Source organism: Xiphophorus hellerii, chromosome 14, assembly GCF_003331165.1.
Source record: "Xiphophorus hellerii strain 12219 chromosome 14, Xiphophorus_hellerii-4.1, whole genome shotgun sequence".
Lineage (NCBI taxonomy): Eukaryota > Metazoa > Chordata > Actinopteri > Cyprinodontiformes > Poeciliidae > Xiphophorus > Xiphophorus hellerii.
Genome location: NC_045685.1, coordinates 2,492,434 through 2,519,131, shown reverse-complemented (window position 1 = coordinate 2,519,131; position 26,698 = coordinate 2,492,434). Strand labels below are relative to the sequence as shown.

Here is a 26,698-nt window from a genome sequence, read left to right as displayed (position 1 = left end):
GAGGAAGTCATCAACTCCTCCCTTCCGTTGCCCGATAATCTGAGGTTGAGGAGTTGCATCAAACAATATCATGTCTTTTTCTATTACAGAGTGAACCATGAGCACCTACCTGAATTGTTCCCTTTAGTCAATAGTGAAGCAAAATGCAGGGTCCCCACATGCATTACTGACTGTTGCATTAGACTGTTGTAATAAATCAAATACAACTTTTATGGTTCTGATATGCTGAAGCAAGAGTCCTAATTAGAATTAAAAAGAGAAATCTTACTTCTCCAATTTAAACTTCTCTTTATTGGTTTCTTGTTAAAAGCAAGATCAAATATAAAATGATTCCCAAACAAGAAAGTCTGAATGATTGGGACCAAACAAGTCAGGATCTTCAACCGCTTGATGAACCTTATCAGAGAAGGGTTTTATTAAGTCACTTTCTGTCTTCGGTTTTTACTTTTTGAACTATGTTTAGTGAAGTTAAGATCTTGGTACAATGATTGTCATTACTCACAGAGCTGTTAAACGGATTTCAGTTTGGTACACAGAGCACCGGAAAGCCCTGCTACACATGCTGTGACTCAGTGAACGGGTTAAATAGACAGATGCTGCAGAGTCTTTATTTTTGTTGCAATAGGTTAGCATTGATGATACACAGCAATGTACTATGAAGCTAATGAAAGCCTTTAGCACTTACAGTATTAGTGATTGGAACAAACGACCATTAGGCAGAACATTGATACAAACAGAATAAACAAAAGGGGAAAAAAAAAGTTTATGGCACTTATGTTATACTCACAATAATATTGCTTTAAAAACACATTTTCAATTCTTGATACAGTTTGTTAGTTTTACTGCATTTAAATATCAAATATATTCCTTTACTGATCTATTTATGTTATTGCTAACATCAAACATAGCTATCAATATATGTTAAAATGACTTAGCTGTATAATAGTTTTGTGTACAGTACAAATTCTACAGCAAATAACAGTCTGAGTTTGGCAGGATAATCTGGGCATAACAGACTTCAGGACATGCACAACAGTTGTATTGAAGGACAGTGGTAGAGGTACATAGGCAGCGTTTTCCATTAAATAAGAGTGGAGGACTTTGTCTCTCCTACAGCCTCTGACATGCAGTCCTTACTTGTAGTAGATACAAGGTACAATCTTATTTTTTTTTAGATGTACTTCTTTTTAAAGCCGGCAACACAAGTCAGAGCCACGAAAAGGAGCTTCACATGCCAACAAAGGTGCTTGTGAGTAGAAGTCAATTAGGACAGTGCGATTTAACGTCTCACACAGACACACACACACACCCATTTGTTTTACCACTCGTGTAAAATAAACCTTTACATAACTCCATACCATAATTAAATCTTCTAAACCCTGACTCCGTTCACTCATACACATCGTATGCACACAAGTGGAGGTTAATGAAATGCTAATGAAAAGGGGAAAAAAATGAAGGAAATGAATTTTCTATTTCTTTTGAATTTAAGCAGACGGAGTGAAGACCAGTACAGGTCACTCTGAGGCCCTGGGCTTATCAAAAAGACAATTAATAAAAGTTTTAGATTGAAGAACAACATGGTCTGTCATCTACATAAAACTACAGATTTGTTTTATTTGACTAAAATCACTCTCAGTGAATATTTAATACAGAGGTAGAGGTTTTTAAAGGAACCCATTAGCTGTCTGAATGACAGTCTTTGACAAAATTATCTTTTAAAAAATATTGATCTAATGTTTTGGATTAAATTACAGAGGTCTTAAATTAGATTCACTAAAAATATGCTGCATTTGTGAGAATAATTGGAAGTAAATATCATGAAATCATAATGTTTTAGATAAAATCAGTGACGGAGTAGAACTGACTGCTTTATTTTGCTCCAACACCAGATTTTTCAACTCATTTTTTGGGACAGATGTCAGTGTTATGAAAGGCTGCTTTGGCCACTAGGGGCTCCAAAGACTATTATATGCTAAGTACAGGCAAAGACAAAGAACTCAGAGAAATCTGGCTCTACAAAGCAAACAGACGGTCTCGAATTTATGTTTTGCAATGAAGAACTAAAATGATTAGAGCTTAGGAAATGGAGGGTGCAACAAATACTGGGTGTCATTTCCAGTTCGGTCACATTTTTAGTGCCAGAGGAAAAAAGACGCAAATAAAGGATTACGCAATGCTTGCTTTTCTTCTGTCCCCCACATCTCCACCTCTCTTTCCTTCCCCCTCTTTTCCGTCCTTGCCTCCTCTCTCTTCCATTTTGCATCAATTCATCGAATCATGCTGGCTGGCAGGCCAGAGGCTGAGCTAGCACTCTGTCACATTATCTTTCTGCTGAGTGAATTACTCTGCCTCCATTAGACTAACAAGAAAGGAGGACGACACAGGAAGATGGAAATGTGGGTGGTGATAAAAACTGTGAGGAGGACAAGGAAGGAACGAGGGATGGATCAGAAATGTAGCTCAGAGAGATGGTAGAGAGGACGCGGCTAAGAGATGGGAGAGTAGAAAAAGGTTTCTGTGGAGCGAGAGAACAGCAAAGGGAAGAGACAGGAAAGACCAGAAAGTGGGTGGATGATAGTTTAGAGAGGAAGACGACAGGTTAAAATGAGTTAGGGATGAACAATAAAGTAGAATGAGGACAGAAGAAGAGGAGGAGGAGAGTGCAGATGGGGAAAACAAACTAAACCTTACAGGTAAAGAAATATTGAGACATGTTGAGACATGCTGCGTGTAACTTTAAAACCCAGGTTGCTATGACTAAGCAAAGAAATCACAAATGATGAGTATAGTGGTGTTTAAAGCACTAAAAATAAAATATAGGACACTGAGACTGCAACAAAAGTAAAACACGTTTGTAACTGCTCCAACAGACAACATACAGGGATGAAGGAAAGGAAACATCATGAAGCAAATGTTCACTCTGATGAAATACTGTGAAGAGGAGGAAAAAAAGAGATAACCTCCCCGCCCCCCGTGCACCGGTGTCACACTTTGATCAGGATCCAAGATAAACTCAGAGCTTTCAAGCAATTCAAACACACATACACATGCACACACACACACAGATGGTAACATCTAGTCTTTATGATTAGTTTCCTCCAGTGTCTTCTCTTTACAAACACAGAAACCCACATTCAGTGAAACAACACGTCAATAAATAGTTTAAATAATATAAATAATATAAATAAGGATAAAAAGAGTGAGCTTGTGTGTGTTGAGAAACCAAACAGGAACAAAGTCAGTGGGACAAAATTAAACAAGTCGTCTATCTTTCGCCGTCTCCACAGCGTGAGGGTGGTCAGTGTGTGGCTCTCAGAGGTCAGTGCAGCGCTCCTGCTTGCTGTAGTGATCAAACTGACTCTTCCAGTGCATCATGTAGGAGGACCAGCGGTGAAATTCCACCTTCCACTGACGCTCTGCCTCATCGATGTTGCCTGAGGATATGAGAACACAAGAGGAGCAGGAAGCAGGTGAGGATTAGAGCGCCACAATAAAATGCTGTTGTAATGCTGTAATGCTGAGACTAGTCGCATCCACCAGATGCAAAGGTCAGCATTTTAATGACATCAGACAGACACCTTCACTGTTATTATTTGCACTTCACATTTTAATGTAAGATAACATGAAATGAGTTGTGACATTAAATAGTTGAGTTGCTGTTAATCCCACTGAAAGAAATATAGTCAATCACTTCTATTAAAGGCTCAGCACCAGGGAGGCAACGTTGCTCCCTCTCCATTCATTTTCTATGGAAGTTGCACGATGAGGCGACAACCGCTTACCCTCCTCCAGCCAAGACACGGGGGAGGTTTGATCCTGTGAATTTTCCAGGATCAAGCTCGACGCAACGCAAGAAAGATGAAAAATGTTCAACTTTTATCGCTGGTGTTGTGATCATTTCTTCTGTGTCGGGTTCACCCAGAAAGGCAGAAAACGTTTGCTTCGCGTGTGTCAATCCTATTAGTTCTTTTCTACATCAACAACTGCAATACCAAAGACTGTAGGAGACATAAATTATCATTGATGTCACATCCCCAATAAAAGTCTTTAATGCTCTATATCCAAATAACGCCTATCTTCAAATGTGCAGGTTTTCTTTCTTAAAATAAAGGTTGTCTCAATAAATCCTTATGTGTAACAGTAACACGTGTAGCACAGTTTACCTGTGATGTTCAGAAGGCGTGGCAGGAAGCGGTTCCAGAAAGCACACATCTGGTTGCGCAAACCTTTGTGGATTTTGAGAGGGTCGGTGTTGAGTGTGACATGTTTCTGCTCATTCGCCGTAAACAATGGCCAGCGTTTCCGAGTGTCCAGCAGCCCGTCGTTAGGATTTCTAACATGTAGCAAAATGAAGCAGACAAAGACAGCAAGAAAAAATGAAAAAAATTGTCAAATTGGGCAGAACAGGACATTCCACAACTATAACATTTCCAGTGTTGGAAGGCTTCTATTACATTACATGCTTAAAGACAAGTAGTCCAGAAAGTTAAAATGTTACTTCACTATAAGTCTTCTGAAGGCAGGAATCAACGGCCTTTGATTAGATTGCACTTTGAGGTAAATCTGTTTTGGTTTTAAATGTTAGAGCTGGTGATGCGTCCATCTTTCACACAACCTTTCAGTTCTCTTTCTAAACACTAAATGAGGATTGCCAAATGCTCCACAGAGGTTTGCTGCACGGTAAGTTGATAACATTACTTGTAGTGTCGTGCTAGCTTAAGGCTACTTTCAAACAAAGGGACCTAATGAATGTAAACTGATTTGTCTTCTTTGGCCCGCTCTACTTTCACTGGTGTCCATCACAGCAGGCTAATCATATTCAGTCTCTGATGTCTTACCCTGTCCGTGCAAAGTTTGCCCAGTATTTCATCATGCGTCGACTCAGATTCTTCTCTTCAGTGGTGTAATTGAGTCTCTTCTCCAGTGGCAACCCAAAGACAAACTCGATTTCATAGCCATGGATGACTCCCATCCACTCTGGCCAGGCTAAATTAGAAGCCCGGTGGTCAAACAGGTAGAGGTACACGCTGCCTTTGGAACGCACGGGAAGAAAAGTTTATAATGAGGAAATGAAGCAGATAAAGCACAGAGACACTAACATGTGACCTACCTTGTGAGTTTCCTGCACTGTTCATCATGCCCAGGTTCGCCTTGAGAGTGTGATGCTGTGCATATGAACGAGCAAAATGTGCCAGTGGGCAAATTACATTGTGATCGCCAACAATGTCGTCCATGGCGTCGCGGTTTTTCGCTCCGTTATTCTCATCCATCCAGTCGGTGTACTGCAGCACCACTGCCTCCAAGCCGATATCATTTGCGTGTGGTACGCTCAGTCGTACACCTGGCAAAATAAAATGAAACAAATAGATAAATGACTTTAAGTACTGCTCCAAACTGTGCTATCTGTAGACGTCCTCAGATGACACGGCTATAGCGCAATGTGTGTCGGAGGGATGAGATGTGGACCACAGGATTTCGGTGGATAATGTTATGACGTGGACCAAAGAGAACCAACTCCAATTAAATGTAGACAAGACCAAGGAAACGGTGGTCAGTTTCAGTAAGAAAACATCTTTGCTCTCAAATACAAACAGCTCTTCATTTTGAAGTTGTTCTACTTTAATTGGTGGTTTTATATTGAACTAAATTTCTACTTATCTCTGCTTCTATCCCTTTAATTGATTCATTCTTACCTTCCAGGAAGTCTTCTTTGGAAATTAGACTCTCATTGTCCTTGCTGAATCCCGGCGCTCCATACAGCAGAAAGTAAGAGCCCTCATCTTGGTTGACACCAAGAAGAATCTGAGTGTCTTTAAAATTGCCTGAGTTAATCATTGCTTCTGGAGTATCAGGCAGAAAATCACCATCCACGACTGGTACAAAGGAGAACCGGAACAGAGCTGACCATGGTAGAACCTGCCCAGAAACCGAAATATTAATCCACACGGACAAATGAAGGTCTCAGGGATTCAGTAAGTCAAACCTAACTGTGTAACAGGAAAATGTGTGCTGTGATATAATGTAATGTAAATGTAATGTAATTTTATTTATATAGCACATTTATAGGAAATACAAACAAAGTAACAAACCAAAGGAAAGAGCAAAAGAAGAAAAAGCTAATAATGTTGATCCAAAGTATATAAACTAGTTGTTCCTTGTAAGCAAATAACTTCTGGTCTAATTCATTTTCTGGACTGGAAGAATAGGAATCTAAAAAGTAATTGCTAAGGTAGTTTTTCTGGATTCTAAGTTTGTTCTAATCCCTGTTCTGGGTTGCTAAATAAGTGTATGTAAGTAGGAATCCTCTGGACTTCTGGGTTGCTATATAAGTACAAGTATTCTCTGGACTTTCTACGTGTGCTCTTAATTTGTAAAAGTAATGAGTACTCCACAGTTTCTAGTAATAAAAACTAAATGTTCTTGTTCTGGAAGAAGTTTTTCTGGATTCTAAGTTCGTTCTAATTCCATTTCTGGGTTGCAATAACAAGAGTCTCTCTGTATAATAATCTAAAAATCAATGTAAGAAGTATAATATTGGTCTAAATAGTGAGTACTCTACGGTTCCTAAAAAAATAAGCTACGGAGTGACTAATAAACTAGAGTCTCTGGATTCCAAGTTTGTTCTAATTCCTTTTCTGGGTTAAAAGCAAGAACTCCACAGTTTCTAACAAGTAATAATCTAAAAAGTAACTGATAAGTAGGATGAAAAGAAAACATCGGGTAGGATATGGCACATATAGCAAGACAAAAACAAAGACATGCTGGCAAAGACGTTGAGATCAGGGAGTTTGTTTGTCTGTTTGTTTGTCTGTAAGTATGACGTGTTTGCAGATTAGCCCATGTCTCTCACAAAAAAGTCTCTGTTCTCCCAAACAAGTCTCTGATAAAGGTGGAAATATCAAGAGCGAGTCCTTGAGAGTTCAGCCATAAGATTCCACGGGTGACTTCGGGAGGGGTGAGGAGATGGGAAGGAGCAGTTTGTCTACATAAACTCCAGGAGATTTGAGATAGCCGCCAAGGCCACAGGGAGCCAGATTCAGAATAACAAATTCTTTTTAGATCGGGCAGACTTAAAATTTCTGCCTGTCCTAGAGTCTTTAACCGGTATGTCTCTTATAGTTTATCCCAATCATCCAAATTAGTGTGGCCGTTCCTCTGAACCAAAGCTAGCAACTTCTCCATGATTGATTCCATCCCGATAGTGGGTTTTTGAGTCCTCAGTAGGGCTGTGAGTCTCAGCAAGACTCGCATCCAACCTGCGTCTCTGCCCCACAACGTACAGTCTGAGTGTTCGCTAGCTTGGCCAAATCCGTCACAGATTTGTCGATAAGCCAGGTATCCACAGCAGAAATCCTGTTATCATGAATAAATCCAGGGTGAACCCCGCCGGGTGTGTCCCCGTAGGACAAGACGGCTCTCCTATGCCCAGTCTTCTCATTGAGAAAATTTTATCAATCGCATTGAGAAACCAGTTAACCAGACCCATAATTTGTAGATTCAGAGGATGTGCAAAGAAAAGCTCCAAAAAACAGAGCAAGCAGGGAGAGAAAGCAGAGGAAAAAGCGTCTGCCTTCACCGAGAGCTAGAGAGCTCTTATGTACTTATGCTAGAGTCAGACATTAAGAATGGTCAATTTCAGTTTTACACCATTTACCTCTGACTCAAACAAACACGGAAAACATTAATTGAGCAAATAATCTGCAGCTAAAACAGAAAATGTTGGAAATTGTTGTACGAACTCTGCTTTTTCAGCTTACTTACTTTCTGTGTAGGTCTAATAAAATTATTTAATAAGTCATTCTGAATGAAAGTTATTACTTCATCTCTGTGTGGCCCTATAACACACTCACCGGTGTACAGTGGGTCATTCATAAGTGCTTAAAAATATATTTTAGGTTTTCAGAAATTTCTTGAGAGACATAATATGGAGGAGATTTGTATTTCCCTTTTTCATTAGACATTGCTTTCCGTTTTATACCATTGCTACCTTAAGAGTTTCCTGTAATGGGTAACAATCATCTCTAAATAATATTTGCAACTCAGTTTGCTGACAGTGTTAGATTACATCAAGTATTGCAAGTCAAAAAGGTGCACTCATTAGTGATTATATATGATATATTATCTTTACAACCTCACAGTAAAGTGTGTTCAATAAATAAAACTTCAAAAAGGCTTTGTGAAAACAGTGAAAAATGTAAGCTCAAATTGAATCTGCATTACCAGCCATTCTTGGTCGATAAGTTCCTGTGGAGTTTTGTTGCGCAGACAGTCCACCAGCTCAGTGTCGTTGCCTCCATTACAGTTAACAAGCTTTGCCAGAAGCGTGGCACGTCTTCTGGCCTCAGCAGGGCTGACAGAGGCCCACGGACCGTTGGGGACCCCGCTCTGAAGGATGGCCCTTGTGAAAAAAGGTCTGCTATCTGGAGACAATAGGTGGAACCCGACTGAAGCACCGCCAGCACTCTCACCGAAGATAGTCACCTGTTTTACACAAACGGACAACCAAGAGACCAGGAAAATGATGAAACCATCTTTAATACCAATATAGAGGATGGACAATAACTGAAAAAAACAAAACAAAAACAAAACACCTGTTTGGGGTTTCCACCAAAGGAATGGATATTTTCTTGCACCCACTTCAATGCCAACCTCTGGTCCAGCAGACCGACATTTCCTGGAGCCTCTGAAGAGCCATGAAGAGCGAGGAAACCAAAGGCTCCAATACGGTAATTCATGGAGACCACAATGACTGTCTCAGTGTGAGCAAGATAACGGCCATCATACACATCCAGCGAAGAAGAGCCACTGTAGAAACCTAAAAAGCCATTATCATTACAAGTTAGAGTTAGCCTGTTTTGTTTTGAATAGATTTTTAAAAATAAAAGTTGCAAAATCATAGATATTATTTTGTACTCCTTAGGAAGCCATGTATGTCCAATTTCAAAAGTAAAGTAAAAAAATACTTTATTCATTCCAAAGGGAAACCAAAGGTTGTTGTAAATTATTTCAAAATGAAACGGCTGTTGGTAGGAAGGATCTTCTGTAGCTGTCTGGAATACAGTAGGTTTGAAATAGCCTCTGACTGAAGACTCCCTGTTGTTGATTGACAGCCTTATGAAGAGGATGGAATAATGTCCATCAGCTTATGCAGAATCCATCAATGCATCATCATCTCAAGAGGTTCTAAAGCAGTCCTGAGAACAGAACCAGCCTTCTTTATCAGCTTGTGGAACTTTTTCCAACTCAGTGGTTCTGATTCTGAAACGCTAAAACAAACGACCACAGAAGAAACTGTATTATTTAGAACAGAGTGGAGGACTGAAGAGTCCTCTAGAAGTGCAGCCTGCTCTTTGCCTTCTGGTAGACGAGTCATAATAATGGGAAGGCTTTCATTCAGAGACTGATAGACAGCTAGAGACACTTCTCGTTGAAGATATTTGATCTCATCAGGAACCACTAGCTGTTGGCCAGCCAGGTTACATAACTTTCTTCAGCTGGATAAAACATTTTTTCTCTTCTGTTCCATGAATTAAACAGGGTTAATTTTTTCCACTTTCATTTCCAGAGATATAATAAGGGAGACTAGACATCAATATTTAAACATCCATCCACCTATTCATCCATCCATCATGGTTTGCTCATCCAGGGTCGGGTCGTAGGAGGTAGCAGCCTAAGCAGGGAGTTCCCAGACTTCCCTCTCCCCAGCCACCTGTTCCAGCTCCTCCAGGGGAATCCCAAGGCGTTCCCAGGCCAGTAGAGAGACATCATCCCTCCAGTGTGTCCTGGGTCTCGCTCTAGGTCTCCTCCAGGTGGGACATGCCTCAACACCAAGAAGGCGTCCAGGAAGCATGCCCGAGTCACCGCAAATCACCATTTTAAGCATTTCTTACATACAGATCCATTGGCCTTATTGATTTTGTTCACACATTTACAAATTTGCTTCAGTAAGTTTTAGTCATTGATTAAAACTGAAATAAAACGATTAAAAGTCAAAAATTAGCATCACATTCTTGTCCATTTTCACTCTATGTAAATATCTCACTTGAAGTCTTATACTGGAGGTGATTGTAATTACATGACTTGCAGCAGTACACATAGCGTACACTCTGGCAAAAAAGTGTGACCACAAACCTCCACCATAGATCCACACCATAACCGAGAGATTGTGGGGCCTGGGCGAGGCAGGCACCCAGATGTTAAGGTACAGGCAGTCCTCGCTCATGTCTCTGTTAGGATTCCACATCTCAGTGCCCTGGAAGCCTGGGTACGACGTGTCCACATACTGGTAACAGGCGTCGGGGTAGGCATTAGCCTCAAAAATCCCTGTCCATTTTCGCTTCGGCTCAGGAGGACGGAAGCGACGCTTACCCACTGGTGGCTCACCAAAAGGGATGCCGAGGAAAGCTGTGACATAGCTCCCATCTGGCACCGGAAGGCGCACACCTTGAACTAGACCGCTATGTGTATTAACAAGGTCTCCATCATTTTGGGAAAAGCAGGTTGGGATGAGAGCGATGAGAAAGATTGACAAGAAGACGAGATAAGTGGAGAACTGCATGACGGAGGTAAAAAGTGTTTGTTTGCCGGGAACTGCAGTCGTGATTCCCTCTCGTTGGCAGGGAGAGAAAGGCCTGCTCTACTTGACCTCTGATCTACAGAAGGAGAGAGAGAGAGAGAGAGAGAGAGAGACAGAAATATGATTACAATAAAGAAGGATAATGCTGATGAGGCAGGTAAGATTAAACTGAAGGTGGAAAAAAGGGAGACTGAAGAGAAAGTGCAGCTTTCATGATTTGCTAAGGTAGATGGACAATCTAGTTGTTTGTTTAAACAATTTGGTCAATGACAGCGTAAAGTTACATCAACTAAAATGTTTTCATTAGGAAATCATATAATCCTGTAATCCTTGCCTGGTCAAGCCATTCAAATTAGTACATCAACCCTTGCTACCAAATAGTTAGTACAGGTTGATATGTATAAAGATGAAAATCTTAAGACATTTTTTGTAGAATGCAATCACTCCTGGATCACGTTAGCCTGGTAAAAACCAGCCTCTGTTCTACGCTGTTTGCTTTGTCCCGAGGGTCTCGGCACTCGACTGTTGGGAAACGATGGCTTCCAGGAGGTGTGAACTGTGATGAAGAATTAAATTTTACCCTGTGACTTATGTAATGCTAAAAAGCTGACTGGAAGTTGCCTGCACTGTAAACAAACATCCTCCACTGTGAAGCTTGAAGTGCTGGCAGACCGGGCCGGCTTTTGCAAGAATGTCGTTACATTCCCTGATGGTACAAATTGGTTATCAGCAGATCTAAAAACTCATAACTAATACATAAATCAAACAATACAAAAAACCGAAAAACTACCAGCAATGGAGCACAGGACATATTCAAAAAAACTGACTCAAAAGGGTTTTGATAAAGGTGTCAAAACCGTATTTATGTCAATTAACCTGCAAAACAAAAAACAAAAACACCTCTTTAGTACTTTCTTGGATAAGAAACATGATCCCATTACATCCATCCATTTTCTAACACCCTTGTCGGGAGGTGCTGGTGTCTCCAGCTAACGTTCCGGGAGAGAGGCGGGGTTCACCCTGGACAGGTCGCCAGTCTGTCGCAGGATCCCATTACATACATTTTTAAAAGTTGCCTCGTCTGTCATATTTCAGTTGTCTCATCGATATGTGGGATTTTAGAGCAATGACAATGCAATTCTCAGCAGGCATGCTCTGGTTAGCGTAATGATTATGCTGCTATTGATAAGTTAATAAGATTTATTTTTTTAAGTGTTAATGATTATGCTCTTTTCTTCTGCTGCTGTTCTAATGTACGTTTTCTGGGTCAGATGACCATTTTGATGTGTTGTTGTAAAAGGAGGAAGTTCCCTTTGCTGACTCAGGTCTATGAACATTCATATCCAAGGTTTTGCTGAGCTCCAGATTGTCAAATAAATCTGGGGGTTTTGCTTGGTCTTGTGGTTCCAGCAGAACTTGGTTAAATCTCTCGGATTTCTGGGTTCATTTTAGGTTAGTTACTGTAATTATTTAATTCTATGCCAGTTTGTTTTAGTTCATTTTGTTATGAAGGCCTCTGCTGTCTGGTGTCATTAGTTGATTGTCAAAGTTCAGTTTCCAAAGAATTAAACTGTTTGTTCAGTTAAACTTCTATACATACATAATGCACATTAGTTAGATTTTTTTTCACAGTTTTGAGTCTGATTCAGTATTTATGTCCACAATCTACAATAATTCTTAAGAATCTTGACTTAAGATGTTAAAATAAATAAGTAATAAACTACAAAGTGTGTGATCCTAACAGCCTTTTAACAGTTTATATGCAGTCTGGTGGCCCTGCTTCTCCTGTTGTGGTACATTTTTGCCAGATTGTCACATTTCACACTTTACCATGCAGTGATTGTGAAAGTAAGAGCTTTAGCTCACAGTCTGACACAGCATGACAATTTTTTCTAAATGCTTTATTTGAACATGGTTAACTGGAACCACACTGATATTAAAAACAACCATTTCGTTTCATCGAAACAAAGAGTAAGAATGCTAATATTAGTCTACCAGTTTACACTCTGAATGAAACGATCAACAAAAAGACAACACAAGTTTAATCAAAACTGTAGCTGTGTGTGGTGAGTTTAGAATATCTTTGGAACATTATACAACTTTGGCCACTTCAGGAGATGTATTGTCAGATCATTGTAGTGACTTACTTAACTACGTTCGTCCCGTACCAGAGCAGAATGTTGGGGGTCTTTTAATGTACTTACAACAAAGACTGTAAAAAAAAAGTTAAAAAAAACAACCCTTTCTTATTCTATGTTTACATACAATGCTTATCTTAAATTAAAGTAAAAATCCATTATTTCATCTAAAGCAGTCATTAGTACAGAGAAAGGTTGGAAAGTAATGTCCTTCTTTCCCCACCACTTTGAACAAGCACATCACAAACAGCTGTTATGTGTCCCTTACATCACTTCTCAGTTGGTCTTGTTACTCTGACAACCATACATTGCTAAACATAAACAGCAGTTGAACAGGTGGGAGGAAGACAACTGTTCAATTCATCAGTGCACCTCACCCAACAGGAACAAGGACGTTCTTTTTAAGCCATTTTGGAAAATAACTCTTCAATTGTCAATAATTTTAGAAAAGCAGATTTGCCAGAAAAGTATCCATTTCAACCTGTTCGAGGTGATACTTCATTTATGTTCTGTCAACATCCTGACGGTTGTGTATGTGCTTTATTGACAGAAATCCTATATCTATGTATAGAAGTAATCTGCAATAGGGTTGGGCCATATTGCCAAAATAAATCACACACACACACACACACATATATATATACACAGTATATATACAGTATATATATATATATATATATATATTTGGATAACGACACCAAACAATATTCCACATTTTCTGTCCAACCAATTTGACCAACCAATGTAAGTTCTTTTTTAAACAGTTACTAGAATAAAAATATGTTGATACATAGATATATACAAAATCACACGGTGCATCAAAGACAATATAGAATAGATAAATGTTTTTTGATTTTCGCCTTCAAAAAACAGACTGAAATCAGCTAAATTAAAATACTTAAATACATTAAATGAAGCAGGCTGCTGTGGTTCAACAGAACAAAATGTTAGAAAGTATTTCCCTCTCATATTTTTAAGTTAGCCAACATGTGAAAAGCTAAGAATCTCAATTTAATACAAAAGAAAATTTTCCTTTTAAAATGCTCAACACCAAAAATTATGTCGCATGAAAGAAAAAAATAACTGACAAAAATACAAGTTTGTTCTCACTTCCTCATGATCAGGAATTGTGTTCACTTTCATTTCTTCCACTATTACCCCGCATCTCTGCAACGCCGGTTTCATTGCTGTACCAAAGTGAGCGGAGTTTGTTTCATTTTTTTCTTAAAAGAATATCTGATTCAGGACAGAGCAATAAGGACTTTCAACTCTCACTTCTACTGATTTTTTAAAATGTTTAGGAGTTAGCAGATGGGACTAGCTGCAGCTAGCTTGCTTCTTCTCTATGTTTCTGAGTAGCCTTGTTTCAAATAACTCTCTGGCCCTGAACTTTGCTCTAAGCTTCTAGTTATTTATTTACTTTTTGGGAAGATGTCTGTGTTTCAGAAAGTTTTTTCACCAAGACTGACTGGTTCATTCTTTCTGCCAGCAGACACAGAGCCGAGCTCAGTGTATCCAAGTAACAGCAGGTGCAGGAGCTGAAGGCCAATCCACTACTGTATATCCTTCCCTCTCGCATATATCAGCTAATTCAGTGAATTCAGTCCAGTCCAGACTGTGGATCAGCTGACCAGCTTCTTCTTTGTTTTAATGGCGGTTGGCAAACAACTATAGGAAGCATGACCACATAGCGCCTGACGCTGCACAGGTCAGGCTCAGTTAAATGACGTCATTATTTGGTATCGCAATACAAAAACTCTACAGGCATTACCTTATATACCCACGGTATATAAGGTAATATACCATGGGTATATTACATATATACCCATGGTATACAAGTTAATACCCAGGTATATAAGGGGTACATTATATACCCCTTATACTCCTAATGTACCCGGGTACATGAGGGGTGTGCCATATTGCCTCAATACCTTACATGAGGCAATATGGCACACGCCTAATGCACAATTTCTAATACAGGTAATTACAGGTTTGTTCAATGACAGCATCATGTGAACAAACCATAGCAACACAATAACCAAAGCAAGCTTTTAACAGCCCAACTTACTGTTGAGTAAAGACAGTCCTTATCTGCAATAAAAAAGACTTGTGCCAAATCAAATGTTTACAGACTTGGCAGGGTTGACAATTAATAATTGAGAAATGTTACATATTTGCTGCAATTGTCAAAAATCAAAGACACTGTGTGCTGACATCAAACTCTGAACCAGATGTGAAATGTATCAAGTTCTCACTTAAGCTCTGACATTTTAAAAAATACTTCAGGAACTTGAAATATTTTTAAAAAGTGATAAAGATAGAAACTTTACTCAATACATTGTCATCCCACACCCACCATATATATTCCATTGAAGACTATATTGACCAGTGCAGCTCTTTATCTGTCTGGGTCCTGTGACCTGTTCTGTGCGCTGGGCTCAAATATCCCGACAGCTGTCCCTGTGAAGGAGAGCGGCACAGCGTGCAGCTGAAACATTAGCCATTAAAATTCACAGCATTGAATGCAAAGTACTAAATTTACAAAGCAGAACAGTGTTTCTGTAGGTTTTGTGCACACAATAATCTAAAAACAAGATGATAGCAGGCATTGGCTAAATATACTGCTCAAAAAAATAAAGGGAACACTTTAAGTGTTAAACAACTGTTTAAGTGTTCCCTTTATTTTTTTGAGCAGTGTACATGTCTCAATTTATACCACAAGTTTAAAAAGTAAAAAGTTACCATTTCAAAAATATTACATCTTTATCTGTTTAATAGCACTCCAACAGTTTAACAGGATCTATAAAAATTGCCAGGGAAAGCTCCAGTGTGACTGGAGAATGAAGCAGAGCTGCTCTGCAGTTCGCCCCTGCAACAACTCCCATCACTCATTTCTCTTGCTTACAGAAAAGACAACTGGCTTCTTGGAAATCCATGGCCTGGAATCTGAACATTAGTTTTATTAAGGTAGTGCTCATTGTCAAATAAAGTGTAGTGCTAAAAGTGTAGAGCACTATTTGTTAAGCAGAGTGTAGGGCCCAAAAGCCTGGGGTCTAATTATCAAGCTTTTATTAGCTTTATTAGTGCTACTATTAACAGTAGACTAAAATGAAGACTAGCTTCATTTTAGTAGAACAGCAAGAAGCTAACAACACATTTAGCAGATTTTTCTAAACTCAGTGGGTTGGTATTCCACATTTTGTTTTAGGTTTCTAAGGGATGCTAAAATAGTTAGACCAGTACATGAAGATGTTTTGTGTCTTGCAGTTGGAGGACCTGAAGTGGGAGTCCATCTTCTGAGGAACAAGGCCAGATTTTAACACCTAGAGGCGTTACTTGACTCCTTTCTCATTTTGGGATCTTACAAGCTCCTCCATTGAGTCTTAATCCTCTCCCATACTTCATTCCAAGCTGAACAGTGGAAGCGCGGTTAAGTTTCATACACACACCTTTCATAACAAGCACACACCACCTGAAGGAAACCCCTTCCGTTTTCATATACGTCATACCCCTGCCTGGAGAGGGAAAATGGACTGATTGAAGCTAAATATTAACATCACTTTCAGAGAGTATGTCTACATAAAACATTTCCACAACTTATTGCCAATCAGAGCTCTGTGTGAAGTACAGTAGTTTGACTCAGGCACTGTGTTGAGAAGAGGAGGCGAATGTCTATGAAAGCCGATTTTGACCCTCTGGATGAAGTATGGGAGAGCTCTTACTTCTCATTATCTTCAGAGTTCCACCTCAAACCTGCTCCACCTTGGATTCTTGGGGAATCCCCAAGAAGGGTCAGTTGTAGTGGTCTACGTACAACCAGATGTGAAGAAGCTTCAGAATAAAGAATCTCTGTTTCCAGATCGTGAAGATGATGTTCAGGGCTTTCCATTAAGATTTTTCAGTTTAGGACACATCCATCTTTTTACAATCAATTCTTAAGGCTCCAGAACAGTACCCAGAAGAGAACTAGTCTTCATCATCGTCTTTCTCTTTTTTAAGGCACTGGTTCTGAAGATGACCGTGACCCAAGGGAACATAGTGCTGATGTCAACGTTGGACATATTTGATTTAAACTCACGTGCTCTGATTTATGACTGGGAGGAGAGCATTCAAAGGAAGCTCGTCTTTGTGGGTTTATGACAGAAATGATGGTGAAAGAAAGTGATTCCACCGGTGAATTTTGTCTAGATTTTCCATAACTCATTTACTTAATGACAAAACATCCAAGGGACGAAAAAAATCTGCTTTCACATGCAGAAAAATGGGAAAAGATGAGAAACCTGGTAACATGCAAGACAGTAGAGGGGAACACCATGTGGCGCGGTCTAGGATTGGAGGGATAAACTGTGTCACTTCTCAAATTAGGTTGTGGAATCTGTGTTCACAGGAGGATCGGATTCACATTGGTGGGGGGGGGGGGGGGGGGGGGGGGAGTGTCGTGTCTCGAAAAAAAACATTGGTAGGAAAGGTTGTAATATTCTTTACTTTACTCAGAAAACTATAGATTTCTGAGTGCAAAATTTTTTTTTAATCAAATATAACTCCATTGGTTAAATACAAATACTAAGTGCACATGGGTCAATAATGTCTAAATATAAACATAATATTTACACATAGGCACTGTTGGGCATCCAGCTATGGAAGACTGAAGGTCTGAATAAGCTGGCATGATTAATTGTTTATTTAAAAATACTGTGTAAATTCTGGTCCCAGCAGCAGGAAGAGGAGGAGATTCGGAAGGAAACTCTGTGATGTCATGGAAGCCGAGGGGATTCTGGCATCATTCTGCCTGTACTGGAAAGAACCAACAGGGCGCTTCCCTAACCCACTTTCTCCTTCCCACTTTCCTGTGGGCAGAGAAAGGACCTGCTTATGAAACTCTAGAAACTTTTAATCCAAAAGCAGGACCGTGAAGGCTGCTGTCGGCAACTGTTGCTGATTAACACTTCCATAGGGAGAAGGGCAGCAGCTGCTCCAGGACTGCAGCTGAAGGAGCAACGCCTCCTGGCTGGGTGTCATTGCTGAGCGCCCCAGACACACCTGACCAGTCACCCCAAGCTAATAACCAGCAGAATTCCCTCCTCTCATCTATCCATCGGAACTGTTCATAGTAGGTGTGGTACCTGGGCAGTTATTGGCTTAGGATAAGTGTTTTTGTGTATTTTTAAGCATCCAAATGGAGCAGGCTGCGCATGCTATAGGCAAAGAGAAAAACAGAGTCCAGACTGTTTAAACTTTTTCCACAAAGTGTTTAAATCACAGATAGTCCAGTGAGGTCAAACTGATCTCTTCCATCGGTATATGTCTTGGTTTCATGACACTAAATAAACATAGAATAGCCCTATGACTAGCTAAGATGTTCTGTGTTCTTAAAGCTAATGGCTGAAAGCTACGAGCTACATACAGCTTTCCCAGCATACAGCTGAAACCAATAAACAGTTAATATTGTTATTTACCGTGTTTTGGACTCAAGATTGTTTAAACAACAAAATAACTCATTCTTAGTGTTCATTTATACACTTGATCCGTAATTAATAAATTGCCGATCAATTAAGAAGACATTTTTCCAAAGGGTTATTGATTTCTATTTCATTTGAGATTTAAAAGCACATTACTTATGCAAAATTATGTTTTGTCTTTTGTATTGCAAAATTACTTGGAGCACATACAGCAAGTTTGCCAATTTGTCTAAACTAATTCTTTAATTAGCTTAAAGCTAATTGATCTCACTGACAAAACCTTTCAGTACAATCCCTGCACTGCGTCATTGGTTCTATTTTTTCTTCTAGAAATTTTCGTTTCTTCCTTTTATCATTATGTCAGTAGTTTTAATTGTGTATGTTCCTAGTTTAGCGAGTTGCTTGAATAAAAAATTTGAACTTTGAAGTTGAATACATTTTGTCAATAAACACTTGTACATTTGAAGGAAGTTGTTTGTGCCTATTCAATACACATGTGAAGCATCCTGCGGTTTGAAATTACTAGTTTTATTTAGAACTGCCAAATATAATAATTGTTCAGCTAAGCCTACTGAAGCACAACATTTTGATGCTCCTGTGCAAAATGTCGCAGGAGTATAAAGCTAAGGCTCTGGTGACACAATGACATGTGAATTATGAAGCAAAACAGGTTCCATCAGTTCAGGCAGGACCGGTTATTCAGGAAGCAATCTCAAACCAAGTTAGATCCTGAGACATATAAGATCTTGTAATGAAGTCTCATCATAACAACACAAAACTAAGTACTGTTTTTTGTGCCTATTAAAGTTTAAGGCAACATTATCTGACTCCACGTGAAAATTATTTTAAAAGTAGGAAGGCTTAAAAAAAAAAACCTCATGCAGTCTCTTTAGCTTAATAATTTTGCTACGTGATTGTATTTATTCAAAACCAACACCTCTGATGTTATTGTATGATATATTTTACTTGTAATATTCTTTACTTTATTGTTATTTTTATGTTCATTGTGTCACTCTCAAGGTACGGCATGTTTTATGTTCGTAATGTAACAAATTTTACAATAAAGTAGCATTCTACTGCTTTATTTGTTTAGTTCATAATTACATTCTCAAAAACCTCCCACCCCCCTCCCAACAAAAAAACAAGGCACTTGTATTCAGACAAAACAGAGTATATTGTTAATTTTCAATTTATGCTTCCATTTAATTGAAGCCTTATGTTGAAACCAATGTAATAATTAATTTTGTCTCCAAATTAAACAAGACAACAAATGTAAGGCTGGGCTTTAGCCGTAGATCTTTAATAAATTCTGATTTGATTAGCTGTGTTAGAATAATTGGACTTTAGAGTAAATCTGTAAACTACCTGTTAGCAGATAAACAGCCAAGCTGCAGTTCCTTACATAAGACTCAAGCAGCACATCTGGGCAGTAAATAATAAATGATGGTAGGCTACTCTCCACTCAGTGCGCAAGCTTGACACTTTTGCGTAATGTTGAAGCTGATAATATATGCTTTTAGACGTGATGCAGAAATACAACAGCATCTGTGTAAAATGTGACATGTGCAGACACACTTGTTTACAGTTCCACAGATGATCATCCAAGCACAGGACAGGCACTTCAGGAACTGCAGCTTTCTGTAGGGGTGTGTCTGTAGTTCTAATTTTCAGAAGCAGAGTATACAAATGCACATTAGTTCACAGATCAGCTAGAATTTTATAATCAGGACGTTTTGTCTGCCTTCTCCCAGTGCTTCCAGTACTAACTGAAGAAATACACCACTTGGTGAGAAGCAACCAATCAGAGCCAAGAGGAGAGTCTTAGAGCAGTTGATCATGCTTGTGTACATGGCGCTCACACTGTCCCTCTTGCTCTCTGCTACGCTACAGCTTCTGCCAGGACTGCCAAGGCTAATTAGCATGACGGCACGCAAACGGTTTCCTGTAACAGTAAGATGTTCATCCGCCATCAGCACAACTGATCAGTGTATAACCGAGGTTGATGACCAGCGCTAAGACCCTCCCCCTACTCTGATTGGTTGATTTTGATTGGGAGCGGTGCATTTCTACAGATGGCAATAGTAGTTCAGAGACAAGGTGGGGGAGCTAATTTTTTTTCCACAGATTATCTGTCTCACACCACAGTGTCATGACATAGTGACAGTTGCAACAAATATGAAAAAAACAAAACAGACTTTTATAGAAAGTAAAGTGAATTGGATTTTTGTGTGTCTGATACCACTAAAACAAGTTTCTTGCTCAAGATGTCTGCATCTGATCAATACAACATGTGTTAAATTACCCAACCCTATTGTAAATGTGAGTGATGACATACATTGATCTCCCATTGCTCTTAGAATCTCCTCTTGGTCTCTAATGAGGCAGTGAAATAACTGGCAGTTCAAGAGCTTAACTTCTTTACAGATATGTTTCACAGTAGCAGTTAGAAATAGCAACCTGGCTAAAAGCAGCCACGCAAAATGGAAAACCAAGCAAGCTGGCCCCCAGAGGAACAAGAACAATCAGTATCACATGTAGTCCTATTAACAGAGGACCTTAAATCAAATGTTTCCTCTTGGAAAAATTGCAGAAAATTTTCACAAAGATCTAGGAATGCTGTAGACACAAATGGGTAGAAAGATCTAGAACAAAGTATGACTGTTAAAAGACAGATGATCTGCGAGAAAATAAAACGATTAGGAGTTTATTAGACCATAGTGCCATGGTTGAGCAGGTTTCAGGTCCAAAGCAAGGCCTGTGATAGTACATAAAACAAGACAATGGGCAAATGTACTATTCAGGAACGTCCCTGGAGTATTGGCTTGCTTTTACAAGTACAAGTACAAGTACCTGACACTGCTGGGCCCACTATCTTAAGCTTTATTAAAAAATAATTAAACTGACCATCAAAAGTTTGCAGGACACCCCGTAACAAAATGAATGGTGCAGAAAAACACTGGAGTTATAGCACATCTGGTAAAAAGGATTAAGGTCTTATAGTTTAAAAAAAAAAAGTATTTTGTTCACTTTATTTTTTATTTATAAAAAAGGGATATTGAATGTAAAGGTAAACAAGTTAGCAAAAGCTTTTTCTTTTACATAAATAATCACTCAGTCGAATAAAAAGGTATCTGTAACCCAAAGAAGGAACAATATCAACAGACAAATCTAATATAAAGATTTTACAAGGAGCATTCTGTTCTCAATGCTTTGTTGAGTTTGTAAGTGTGACTGTGTAACAACAGTACTACTCAGGGTGAAAAGTTTCTCCCAGTGTAACTTCATAAATAAAAAGGTGAAAAGATTAGAGACAACATTCTAAATTAGTCAAATTAGCAAAAGCAGAGTAACGACTCATGTGGTAAGATTGGGAGCAAAATATCACAAATCACAAATGTTATCCCACAGTACATTAGAAATATGACTTATTGTTACCAACGCCATTTAATCCAGTCCAATCCATTAAACGTTTTGCCTATTATTGCACTTAGCTAATTGGCAGGTACTGTGGAGTGCAAGCTGTCAAAAGTGATTTAAAAGTAAATGAACCAGCGATTCCACACCGGGAAGAAAACTGGTGTTTTTTTTGCCTCGTCATACAAAAACATACAGCAACATTATAGCAACCAAAAATATCTGTGCTTAATTAGGTCACCGAAGCAGCCTTCCATGAGAGCTAAGTGTAATGCAGTATACACTGCAGTGCTATAATTATTGCAGGAGATGGGATCTGATCTGCTAGCATATACCGAGCCATCATACAGAGTTTGCAACCTGAGACACACAGCTTCGGTAATAACATAGAATCATGCAGTAGCTAGATTAAAGTGACACATCTCATAAAGATTGACATTGTTTAGGTTTGTTTACATGCCAAATTGTTAAAACAATAACCATGGTATCAAACCAGATAAGTTGAACCACCAAAGCCACATAGAAACAATGTAGATACACTGAAATAGTCCTTGAGCACTAGATACACAGACTGGATCCCTCAGAGTTTTAAAAGGATTTTTAAACCTCTTAACTTCCTAAACATTTCACTGTTTTCTCCAGGCTGCTGTTTTACCATCAGTAAAAAAATAAAAATAAAAAATAAAAGTGAACTGCCACTTATTATACTCTGGCTGGAGAAAGCTCCTGTACCTAAACACTGACCAAGGCCTTTTTTTGTTGACTTTGCATGTTCTCCCAACTCCCACCGAATATTGATTTCTGAACTCTTCCTGAGCTATAGTGTTAGTATTGTTGTTTCTAAATGAATATGAACTGGTTTTCTTTGCATTATTTGGGGTCTGAAAGTGCTGCATCTTTTTCATGATTTTGACCATTTCTCATTTTCTGCAAAGAAATACTACATTTTTGCTTGGAATTTTGGAGACATGTTGTCAGTAGTTCGTAGAATAACTGAACAATGTTCATTTTACTCAAACATATATCTATTAAAAGTCAAATCAGAGAAACTGATCATTTTACGTGGTCTCTTAATTTTTTTTCCAGAGCTGTATACATATATCAGAGCAGGCAGAGAAGCTTGTACATGTTGTAAAGGTAATACGCCACTGTAATCTCCAATGAGAGAGAGTGATCAGAATGCAGTTGTCTTATAATTTCTGGATGAATATATTTTTCGCCACAGTCAGTCATTTAACTCAATAAAATTTTAGCCTGCACGTCACTCATAATGCACAACAAGGACATATTCTTTGTCGGAATGTTACTGTAGCACTTTAACTGTTGCTGAACAGCAAATGACAGCTGCCATTTCCTGGTCGATTGCAAAGGCTTGTTGGAGTTAGATATACCTCCATGTAGAGTGGTGTGTGAATCTGCTTAAAGCGTGAGATACTCGAGTTCGATACCTGCTAGGTGCTGTGTAAAGCTATTCTATTTCTCTTTTATGTTATTTTCCATCAAGCACAAATAACTTAGTGTTAGTTACATTTTATTTTAACTTAACATTTTAGAGAAGAGCCCTCCCAATGTCCAACAGTAGATCACTTTGACTTTAACGTTTTTAAGAACCTCCCAATCTAAAAACTTTGGCCAGCCCTGTTTTACAGTTTTGTGGTGTTTCCTAGTCACAAATCCACAAGAATAATAAAAGAAAAACAACACAGAATTGCAAACATTACTGCAGTTCTGTGTAATATAAGAATGATCTATCTATATATTCATATATTTTTGGGTTTCTGTGCATAATTGGCTGGATGGGTAGAGGTCACTCTCACTACTCCTTCACTAAATAGAGGAGATTATGTTTGATTTTTAGATTTCCTATTATATTACAGTTTTTCATCTGCCCAACAAGGGCTTATATTGATGCTGTCATGAGTGTCACCTGACTGTGCTGCACCTCTAATTTACTGCCTTTTTTATGACCACACAGTATGTTCAATAATAAATTAAATTGTATTCATTCTGTTTTTTCTTCCATTCTTTACTAAACAGCCAACTACAACTTTTTGTAGCAACTGTTATGTTATGACACATTTTTCACGAGTTTATTATTAGATAGATAGATAGATAGATAGATAGATAGATAGATAGATAGATAGATAGATAGATAGATAGATAGATAGATAGATAGATAGATAGATAGATAGATAGATAGATAGATAGATAGATAGATAGATAGATGTGCATGCACATTTAAAATATCAATTTGAATATTATAGCAATACTGTGAAAAGTTCTAAACCAGCCCAAATACCTTTTTTCCTGCGAGACAATCAAAGACTGAATTATTTGAGAACGCACCGAGGACTGTCGAAAGAAATATCGAGCAGAACAGTTCTCCATAGCCGAAAGCGTCTCGCCAGAGAGGCGCGTCACGCATCGATTTTCCTAACTGTCTCCTACAGCCACAAGCTTCCATCCTCATCCTCTGTAGTAAAAGGACATTTTGCGTCATTACTGTACAGCAGTTTAGACAGTACTGTAGGCTGTGTAACAGTGGGCAGCAGTACACACGTTATGCTTCACTGTATTTTTTTTTCGCAGTCGACTCTAATTTGCCAAAGTGCGGTACTCCGCTCTACGGTTCGCAGACGGGCTCGAACCACCTATTCATGGAGCTTTCGAGTGCTGCTCGTGAGCAGCCACAACATTAAGCAGAGCACAGAACAGTCTGTCACCGTGCCATGTTGGAAAAACCTGCGTACGCACCACAGAAGCCTGGTGTAACATGGCACTGATTCGGCGGACTGGGTTTGTATTAACCAATGACGTAGGGAGAAACATGTTCTGTTAAATGTGTCATGCGCCAGGGAAGGAGTATTTATTTAGGCACGAGCGACTGTCAAAAGATAAAAGCACTCAACCAGCCCGAGCCCTGAAAAGATGTTCTCCAATGATAGTGTCAGTTTGATACAAATTATAGAAAATGATAGAAAATCTTAAACGGGTGGGAAAAAAAGCAACAAAAAAAACAACACAAAAAACATTACGCTAAGGTCTTACCCGGCTGCTTCTGCGGAGAAAACTCGAGCGGAGGGATTGTTGGATTATTATTTTTCTCCTCCCTTTGCCAGTCCGAGTCTCTCTGCTCTGTTGCTATTAGTTGTTTTCCAAAATATAGGGTGATGCGCTGTCAAAGAAGAAATGTCGAAAATGCCTCCTTACAGCAGCAATGCGTTTACCAACTGAGCCGAACTGTAGAGGGAGACTGCTGCTAATAAATACTGCATGCAAACATCATAGTGATAGTTTGTATCGCGAGAGCACCTGTTATTCTCGGTGCCAAATTTTCTCCCGCAACGAGTTAAAAGCCAGAAACAGACGAATCGCCGCAAGAAGTGAACATCAGGAGCTATATCTATATGGAGGTAAAGATAAAAAAGACACTCAACGTGCATTACAATACACTGCAACATCACCGAAAAGTCAGTACACTGCAGTGATCCAAGTAAAAAATAAAAAATTAATTACTTATTATATGAATTATACATTTCAAACGTTTAATTTGTGGTATTTTTTAATGACTGTGGCTTCCAAAAAATAATCCACACTCAAAATTCACTTTCTCAAAGAAACTGGAATATCAGACAAATAAAAATGATTTTTAGTAAACCAATGTGGGCTTAAAGAAATGTGGAAAGAACATCCTGCTTATTTACCAATTTATGCTTGTTGGTCCAGGATCTTTTTGAATCATGTGGGATGGATGCAGTCAGTCTGTGCTGAATTGTGAAGAAAAAGGATTAAGGTTCCTCTAAAATTAATCTCATCTGTATTTTTGGCTCTCACATTTTCCATGGATTCTCTACAGTGTTTTGATCAGGCCAATTTCTTCGTAAGTGAAAGTCAATAAATCAGCTTTCCTTTTTTTCTCCAGACACTAATCGTTAATAGAGGAGAATGCTCATATTCTTACAGGTTGCTCAGACATGTGGAAGTGTGTGAACTTTCCTTTCCTAGCTGTCTGTTCTTTCATTTTCCCCACTGTGCCACCCTACCTTTTATATTTTCCCACAGTGTAGCCATGAGGTCTGATTCTGAGACGTTGTTGCCGCAGTGACAGCTGTTTTAGCCCTCCTAGATATCTGTGGCCAAGATTCACTTCAGCAATATTTTCTGGATTCAACTTACTCCACTTCTTCTGCTTCACACTCCCGAGTACAACATGTCCACCCTCCGACGCTCACTCTGTGTTCCTGCTCCAGACTCCAGCATCCTCAGCTCCAGGACTCATTATTCTACCTCCAGCTGTACTGACGGACACTCCCCGGCATCCGTCGTTGATATAATGCCAATTCACAAACCTGAATTGGCTCCAGGTCAAAATCTTTCATGTTTGCTTCCACAAACTTCTGGCAAGTTAACTGACACATTTGAGTTAATTGGAGCCACGCCTGTTGATGTATGAACATGTAAATTATTAACTATGTAACTGATGGCAAGGTATATACTGTTCTGACTTTACATTAGATTCAGCAATCACTAAACTACAGTCTGAATTTAATGTTTTTGAACAAAATTTGGCCGCTTTAAAATTGGGATTAAGTTACAAGAAAACTAAACTGATGATTTTTTTCTCTGAGTAAACCCATATTCTTAAGTGATTATTGGGTTATATTTTGGAAAAAATGATGGATTAGATGAAATTAAGTATTTCATGTCCAAAATATTGCTTAACTTATGTTGCAAGTATGTCTGTCTTAAAATGGTTTATCTGGTTTGCGTCCCAGAAGCAATACTGTTGAAGCCCTTTCTTGTTTTTCTTTTTACCTTAAAGCTTTTATGAATTTTTTTTATTATTAGAACTATGTCACTACAAATAATCTGTGAAAAAAATTGAGCTCCTCTGCCTTTTCTCAGTACTAACTAGAAACAACCAATCAGAGCCAGGAGGAGGGTCTTAGTGCTGTCAATCACAATCTTGTGTAGCGCTGTTACAGTTTCTCCCCAACAGCAGATCCTGTTGTAAATTATCAGGCTAGTTAGCATAGCCACTGATGATGGCGGATAAATGGTTTTTCTGTAGCGGTGTGTTGCTTCTCTGCCATTAACACATTCAGGAG

The 26,698-nt window shown here is 38.9% G+C and overlaps 1 protein-coding gene across 2 annotated transcripts; it reads right to left on the bottom strand.

Annotated features, from left to right (window-relative positions):
* Nucleotides 1–588: 588 nt before the first annotated feature.
* On the bottom strand, nucleotides 589–24,869 carry ache (acetylcholinesterase (Yt blood group)). 2 transcript variants are annotated; one of them, XM_032583376.1, is made up of 9 exons: nucleotides 24,639–24,869; nucleotides 10,135–10,655; nucleotides 8,595–8,818; nucleotides 8,224–8,484; nucleotides 5,697–5,919; nucleotides 5,114–5,344; nucleotides 4,842–5,034; nucleotides 4,167–4,336; nucleotides 589–3,437 (listed from the first exon to the last, which is right to left on the bottom strand). In XM_032583376.1, the coding sequence occupies exons 2-9, from the start codon at nucleotides 10,559–10,561 to the stop codon at nucleotides 3,316–3,318; spliced, it is 1,851 nt and encodes a 616-aa protein (XP_032439267.1). In that variant the 5' UTR covers nucleotides 10,562–10,655; nucleotides 24,639–24,869; the 3' UTR covers nucleotides 589–3,315. The 2 variants fall into 2 exon arrangements, with proteins under 2 accessions (XP_032439267.1, XP_032439268.1); XM_032583377.1 differs by having other exon boundaries at nucleotides 10,135–10,650.
* Between the last annotated feature and the right edge of the window lie 1,829 nt (nucleotides 24,870–26,698).